This window comes from Quercus lobata, chromosome 5 (genome assembly GCF_001633185.2).
Source record: "Quercus lobata isolate SW786 chromosome 5, ValleyOak3.0 Primary Assembly, whole genome shotgun sequence".
Classification (NCBI taxonomy): Eukaryota; Viridiplantae; Streptophyta; class Magnoliopsida; order Fagales; family Fagaceae; genus Quercus; species Quercus lobata.
Genome location: NC_044908.1, coordinates 55,122,674 through 55,130,544, shown reverse-complemented (window position 1 = coordinate 55,130,544; position 7,871 = coordinate 55,122,674). Strand labels below are relative to the sequence as shown.

The 7,871-nt window shown below is 36.1% G+C and overlaps 1 protein-coding gene across 1 annotated transcript; it reads right to left on the bottom strand.

The window, feature by feature from the left end:
• Positions 1-662: 662 nt before the first annotated feature.
• LOC115989659 (pentatricopeptide repeat-containing protein At3g04760, chloroplastic-like) lies at positions 663-7,145 on the bottom strand. The gene is made up of 2 exons (XM_031113466.1): positions 4,284-7,145; positions 663-1,130 (listed from the first exon to the last, which is right to left on the bottom strand). The coding sequence occupies exon 1, from the start codon at positions 6,869-6,871 to the stop codon at positions 4,373-4,375; it is 2,499 nt and encodes an 832-aa protein (XP_030969326.1). The 5' UTR covers positions 6,872-7,145; the 3' UTR covers positions 663-1,130; positions 4,284-4,372.
• Between the last annotated feature and the right edge of the window lie 726 nt (positions 7,146-7,871).

Genomic DNA, 7,871 nt, shown 5'->3' with positions numbered 1-7,871 from the left:
TCATCCCGTGCCACCCACTTTACAGCTTGCTTATCACTCCTAAAACGTTGCCAAGACACCCGCCTCTTGCCAAATTCATTTACTTCCACAGTCAAACCTTTCCTTAACCAACTAGACCTCCTAACTTGACGCTCCCTACCAAAATCAACCTCTTTCAAATTCAAATTATTCAATCTGAATTTATTTTGTTCCGGGATTTTCTCCTTAACCTTAGCATCTACATTAATACCACGGTGACTCCCCTCCACCCCACCCCCGGCAATCGGAGTAGCCTTATTAGTCGGAACTTCAAAAGCCACCACCTGAATCCCATCTTCATCTTTCGGAGGCGGCATAGTGTTCTCCACTACTTGAATCTTCTCTGTCTCTTTAATGGAGGGCTGGCGCGAATGCTTCCGTCCCTGCATAGACGCTTTTACCGTATCAACAAAAGACTGAGAAGGGTGAACCTCTGAACCCAACTTAGACAATACAGCTTTTGGAACACCCAACGCATAATGAGAAGGTTCAAGCATTCTCCTTAATTCAATACCAAAGGCCCTCCAACCTCCTTGTGCCTTGCCTGCAGGAATAATGATCGATCTTCTCATCCCGCCAACTTTTAACTCTGTTACTAACAAATATTGACCAAACGAGTTAGAGCCCCGTTGCACTGTGTAAGCAGTGTCTCCTTCCCTGAGCGTGAAGAAGTGTTTGGGGTTAATCCCAATCACTGTGTGTTCCAAGCTTTGCATTAACCATCGTGCTGCACTCTTACCCATAAAAACTGATTGCATGAAATACTTTCCCCGTTCATAAATCCTAAGGGAAAAAAAGTTCCCCCCTTCCTCAACCACCAATTGAAACAACTTCGATTCAATAAAAAAACTGCGAAATCCACCCATAACAATCCAAGACAGACGTAAAAAATAACCGGGAACAATATTTCTGACTAATTTGAGGTAGCCCTCGTCATAATTATTAACATTTGAACAAACATTCACAGGAATCATTTTGATATCTACTTAAGTTTAACAAACAAACACCTCTTGGAACACCTAGAGGAACCTTAGTTGTACTCCTGGCTAACTTACAAATTGAAGATTGCCCTGAAATTACTGAGCTTTCGATGCTTCTTGAATGTGTTATACCTGAAATAATGCAAAAAATTCAAAACAGAAGAATGTATTGCATTAGGCAGAGCTACAACTTTCCCAAACTAGAAAAACTGAAACCCACAAGCCTATCACAGCCAAAGATGGCCTAAAGAGATTTGTGCCACAAAGGTACTCTTAAATGCTTGATTATGGAGGTCAAACTTTAAAAATACAGTTTCTCTCATTCTGCACCTGCATAACCTTAAGTAATTTAAAATCAGATTTTGTGTAATGTTGAAGAAAATAGCAGCAACAAAAGGGATATTTGGAGAAAAGATGGTTTCATTAATAAGCATCACACTGCAGACATAATCAAAGTTTAAGATTTCTGCAGCTGGAGTGTCTTTTTTCTCCGTCTTTTACCAAGTCAAGAAATCATTTATGAAAGCATGATTACTTGCTTTTCAAATTATTATAGTTAATTCTTCGGACCTGAGGAGTTTTTTAAGATTCTTCAGACCTGAAGAGTCATATATACCCCCCAAAAAAATGAAGTATTGCCCTACTGTAAGTAGACTACCACTACCTCCCTTCTCAAAAACATCAATGGAAGACTACAGTGGTTCTATTCCTGGTAGATGTTTCTTAATTTTTAAGATAATATTTTTGTGTATCATTTAAGTAAAAACTGTGTGAATTCTATTTTAGCAACAGTAACAACAACAAAGTCTTAGTCCCAAAACTTGTGAGTTGGTTATGGATCCACAACAGACTAATCGGGGACCACATGTATTCTTCTCTCTATCTTAACCATTCTATTCTATCCAACATCATACCCCCTATCACCTACTTAATTAACATATCATTACTACTATTGGATCAAATAACTCTTCCTCACTAGTACATTAATCGCTCTTCTTTGCACATGATCAAACCATCTCAAGAACTCTCCCTCATCTTTTCATCAATATGAAGTCGCCTCTATACTTTAAACGAATTCTTCATTTTGTATCTTATCTTTTCTTATATTTCCATTTATCCATCTTAACATTCTTATTTCAATTACACTTATTTTATGAACATGTTTCATAATAGTCCAGCATTTAGTACCATGTATTACTACAGGTCTTAATAGTAATCTTGTAAATTTTTTTCTACAATCACACTTTATTCTTGATGCATTTCTCCCCTTCATCTACCATACTCTTATCTTATGATTTACACCCTCTTTGATCTCTCAATCCTTATGAATTAGTGATTCAGGATATCAAAAATACTCACTTTTTCATATCTCTCGACCATCAAGTTTTACAACTCCAATTTTATTTCACATTTTACTAAACATACACTCCATATACTGTGTTTTAGACCTATGTAACATAAATCCTTTACATTCTATAGCATCTACTAAAATTATATCCTCCAAAAGAAGCATATGGACTTCATCTCGATTGGTATAATAAGTTCATCAATATTTTTTGCAAAAAGATGTGTTTAGTTGATCCTTAATTACATCTCCTTCATACATATCCTTAATCATCTTAATATACTTTAAAGGAGCCCCTTTTCTCCAAAACCAACCACATAACCTCTTTATATATCTATTATATGTTTTCTCTAAGTCAACAAAAACCATCTTGAAAAGGTAATGATCATGATGATTATATCATATCTAACCTTTATATTACAATTTATGCTTCTAATAATTCTTTTTTTATGATGACACTATTTATGCAAGGAAAGGGAAGCAAAATGCACTGCTCCTTTGTCATATTATTTTATGGCAAGTTCCTTCTAATTCCCCTTTTTAACTATACGAACTTTGGGGAAGAAGTTCCAGCCATAGATACACCCTAGGGACATCGAGGCAAGCACAATCACTTTCACACTTGGCATGGCCACAACTAACCTTGACCTATCAAAACAAAAATTGTTGTGATTGACCTTAATTCAGATGATGAAATGAGCAAAGACATTATCCACAAAAGGAGTGGATGTAATTTGTTCTTAGTTTGACATATAATTTGCATATTCTATTTGTTTTACGAAATATAATTTAGTTCTTCTAAAAATATTCCTCAGTACATAGAGGACTATTATCAAGTGATGAACAACATAATAAGTTATCATCCTTCAGTCAAAGGGCAAAAGCTTTAAAATAAAAATACAGAAACTCATGGACAGTTTAACAAGAAGAATAACTGCATACATGATACATCTGTTTTTACAATACTTAGAGGACTATGTGCAGGACTGCAGGGAAACTTTTCATTTAAAAACTGCAAGTACATGTAGAGGATGACAAACAATGACACGAACCAGAATAATCATCAATAAATTTTAGTATAACAGGTCAAAACATCCACTAAACAGTTACACAAAAACAAAAAAACAAAAAATCAAATATTAAAATTCAAACTGGGGAGCTAACGTATAAATTTAGTTCTCTGAACCTCTTTAGAGTAAAAACTGACAAAACATAAGAATAACTTGTTATATGTAAAAAGACCACATCAGTGACCTCAGGAGGACAACCACAAAATATGATTCTACTTAATTAAATCAAGGGAAAAATGAAAAAATGCAAAAAAAAAAAAAAAAAAAAAAAACCATGTGGTTTGGGTTTGTTTCATATACACCCATGTACTATCAACTTAATGTTATTAACTCATGTGGTTTGAGGAATGATGATAACTGCTCCGTCTGTCACACTTGCATCAACTGTGATGGATGGATTTTTGAATAAATTAAAACATAATTTATTTTAAATTTTAATATAATTCATCTTAAAATTATTTTTCTACAAATAAAAAAAAGGTAAACATATGTTTAATTAATGAGAACAAATAATAAAATTTTGAATCCTGCCACAATTGAACCTTGCCAAAAACATTGATTACAAAAAACAAAAGTTTATCAATCAGAAAAATTTCTCACCATCTTACTACAATTAAAACTTTTATTAATTTTATTTTAAAATAAATTTTTTATAATAAAGCAATTGCGTGCATCACTTCCCATCCATCACAATAGATAGAAGTGCAACAGAGGGAGCAATTTCATCATTTCTCAAACTTCATTAGTTCATTAGTTACACTAAATTGATGGTTGTAAGTACAGCGGTGTCATTGAAATAGGCCCAAACTGCATGAGATCTTTTTCGCATTTTGCTCTTTAATAAATGATTATGGAATAACGGGGACTTACACTGATAAAGCACTTAACAATGGTAGCACATGATGATGATGAAATAGTCAGATGGATATCCATCACTCTTGTAGCAAGAATAACACCCACTATGTTCCCAAATGCTCTTGACACTGAGGTGAAATGTGTCCACGCTCAACAAAACGTATCATAAGCCTATCTGCCTCCTCACATTTACCTTCTAGCATCAGTTTTTTACTCACCTTCTCGCATAACTTCAATTCAGGAATCAGATTCCGGTTGAACATGCGACAGGCCACTTTATATGCTGACAAAGGAATCCCTTTGCTCAAATAACTCTCCATAAGTATGTGACATGTTTTAGCGTCAATTCTTGAAGCTGTTCTCAACACCTTACCTAAGAGTTTATCCGCCTCCTCAAGATTTCCAAAACTACAAAGCTTTTCAATAACTTGATTATACACTGTTCTGCATGAATGTCTTGAGAGCATTTTCTCCAATAGTTTCAACAAATCTTCCACCCTACCCGTCTGACAATACCTGTGGATAACTGTCCTGTATGTAACAGGAGTAGGATCCAAACCGTTCTTCAGCATCTTCATTGTAAATTCAGTTGCTTCTTCTATTCTACCTTTCTTCCCCAATGCATCTATCAGTGTAGTGTACGTGACTACATCGGGGTGCTTGTTGTTAAGATACATGTCATCAAGCAATGATAGAGCAGCTTCCAAATCATCCTTCTGACAGTATCCATGAATTAAAGTGGTGAAGTTTACTACATTAACAGCACATCCCTTATTCAGACACTCCTGCATGAACTTTTTAGCCTCGTCCATTTTTCCTTCTCTGCAAAGAGACTGAATCAGTAAGTTAATTTCAACTGGGGTTGGGAAAAAGCTTTTTCTAATCATCTCCCTTACAATATCACAGGCCTCGGACAACTTCCCTTCCCTACGTAGACCATGCATCACAACACCATAAGTGATGGCATTTGGGGTCCACCATTCTTCTTCACTCACGTTCATCATCTCTCTAGCTTCTGATGACTTTCCACTCCGACAAAGCCCATGTAACAAGGCCGTATATGATACAGTGTTTGGTTTGCAGCCATTCTTGTACATCTGCTTAAGCATCTCTTTAGCTTTGTCCACCTTTCCTTCCAGGCAAAACCCATTAAGAACAGCAGTGTAAGTCACAACATCAGGAAAGCAACCCTTTCTGAACATTTCATTTACTAATTCTTTAGCAATGTCAATCCTTCCAGCCTTGCAAAATGAATGAACTATTGCACTATACCCAACCTTATCAACACGAAAACCCCTCTCCTCTGCTTCCCTCAAAAACTTCAAAGCCTCATCTCCATGACCATGCTTGGAGAGCACGTGGATAAGAATATTGTAGGTAACCTGGTCTGGTATCAATTTACTATCCTTCACCATCTTATCCATCAATTCTCTCACTTCTTTAACCCTTTTCTCTTTACAGAGAAAACCCATCACTGTATAGTAGCTAACCTTATCTGGGTAGCATCCCTTCAGAGGCATTTCAGCGATTAGCTCAATAGCATCATCTATACGATGCAAGTCACAATACCCCTTGATCAAGCTATTATAAGTGACAACATTAGGTGTGATTTCAACAAGTTGCATTCGAGCCAAGAATCTCAATGCCTTTTCCAGTTTATTCCCCTTCACCAAAACATTGATTGCAGTGTTACATATTGACAAATCAGGATCAACTCCTGCTCTTTGCATCAAAGTCAAAACTTGCATTGCATTCCTCAACTTGCCTGCCCGACCATACGACACCATCACATAACCAAATGCTTCAGGCCGGCGCACAATACCCCTGCGGGCCATGAGCCGAAGAACCCGCCTAGCACCCTGACACAATTTAGTCTTACTAAGGACCTCCAGCATTGTATAGTAAACAATCGGGTCATGTCTGTACCGCCACTGCCGATCAGCCCAATAGAATAATTTCAAAGCAACTCGTTCATCTGCCTGAGAGCGCAGAACAGCACAAACTTGGCGAGGTTTAAGGCTTCTTAGTAAGTGCCTTAATTCCCCTTCAAGCTTTGGATTCCAAGCTGACCTAAGTTCAATCAACCTACAAATCTCTCTCACCAAAGGGTGTCTTAATTCATCCTCATCCAACTCAACTCTTCCAATACCTTCCCTTTGTTCACCATTTCTATTAAACGAATTCAAAACCATAAAATCATCATCATCATCATCATCACCATCACCATCCTCTCCTACTTCTTTGTCGTCATCATCATCCTCAAACTCTTTAGCCTCATCAAATTTATCAAAGCTAGAGTCTTGCTGGTCCCCATTATCCCAGGAACCCATTTGCCTAAATCTGCCATACCCATCATCAGTCTCATCAATTTCACCTTTCCCAGCAGGTTGACCTCTACTACTAGCAAAAGAGGTTCTTGATAAAAATGAAGAATAATATGCAACAAGTCCAATACAAGCTAATGGGTTTTCAAGGAAATAATAGCTAACCTCTTGCCCATTAAACTGACCACTATTGCCACAAACACATGTATGAAAATGTAAGAATGCAATAAACTTATGAGGTTTTCGAATTCTAAAGTAGGAATTTAAGTTATACAACATGGCAGTACAGTTTGGAATCTGAAAGTAACAAATGTAAAGAAGTAAGAAAGGGAGCAAAGTGGGGTTTGCCTGGGAGCTTCCTTCTTATCAATGCTTCCTGCTGCTTCTCAAACCGAATAAAGACAAACAGAACAGAGCTCAAAACGTCACAGTTTATAGCAATGAGGCTAGACCGACGACAGCGTTTGTGTTGGGTAGAAGAAGCAGCAGCGGCGGCTGAGAGGGAGGTTTGGGAGGAAAGAGAGGTGAGAGGTGAGAGGATCGGTCTGGTCTGGTCTGGTATAAGGGAGAAGTGACAAGCGAGAGTTATCTCTACTCCCTAGAGACAGTGAAATAATAATTTTAAAAAAATTGTTTAAATAAAATAGGATGCATACTAGATAATTTGATGTGTGTGTTTTTAGAAAGCGATATGTGTAAAATAGAAAAGTGAGTTTTTATACTAAAATAGATAGCAAATTTTACAAAGACTAATGGTTGATGAAAATGCTCTTAGGATCGGAGAATAGAAAAGTGTGGGATAGAAAATGCCAAATGGAAGGGGTGAAAAAGGGAGGTGATATAAAAAATTTTAGTTTTGTCTCATATTATTTGGTTTGGAGGTGAAAAAATATATGAGTAGTGGAAAACTCTCTTTTTTTGTTGAGAAGAAAAATGTGAGGATGAAAAATGTAATTAATATAAATTTACTCTCATATCTTTGGTACATATTATTAAAAAAAATTCTTTTTAATTATTAAAAAAATATTCCTTATTATCAATTAAAATTTATAGAATAATATCTTATAAAAATTAACACTTCATTCATATACACACACTATCCTCTTCGCATATGCGTTGCACATGCTTAGAGGGTCTTTTTTTTTTTTTTTTTTAGTGCAAATTTTTTTATTCATTATAATTTGAGGTTGATGATCTTTTAACCTCCAAAATTCTTAGGGGTGTAATGAGATGGAACACAAAATATAAATACATCTAAAAATATATAAATCTCATCACA

Coding starts and splice junctions, on each gene's coding strand:
- LOC115989659 (XM_031113466.1), bottom strand. CDS start 6,871: ATGTTGTATAACTTAAATTCCTACTTTAGAATTCGAAAACCTCATAAG.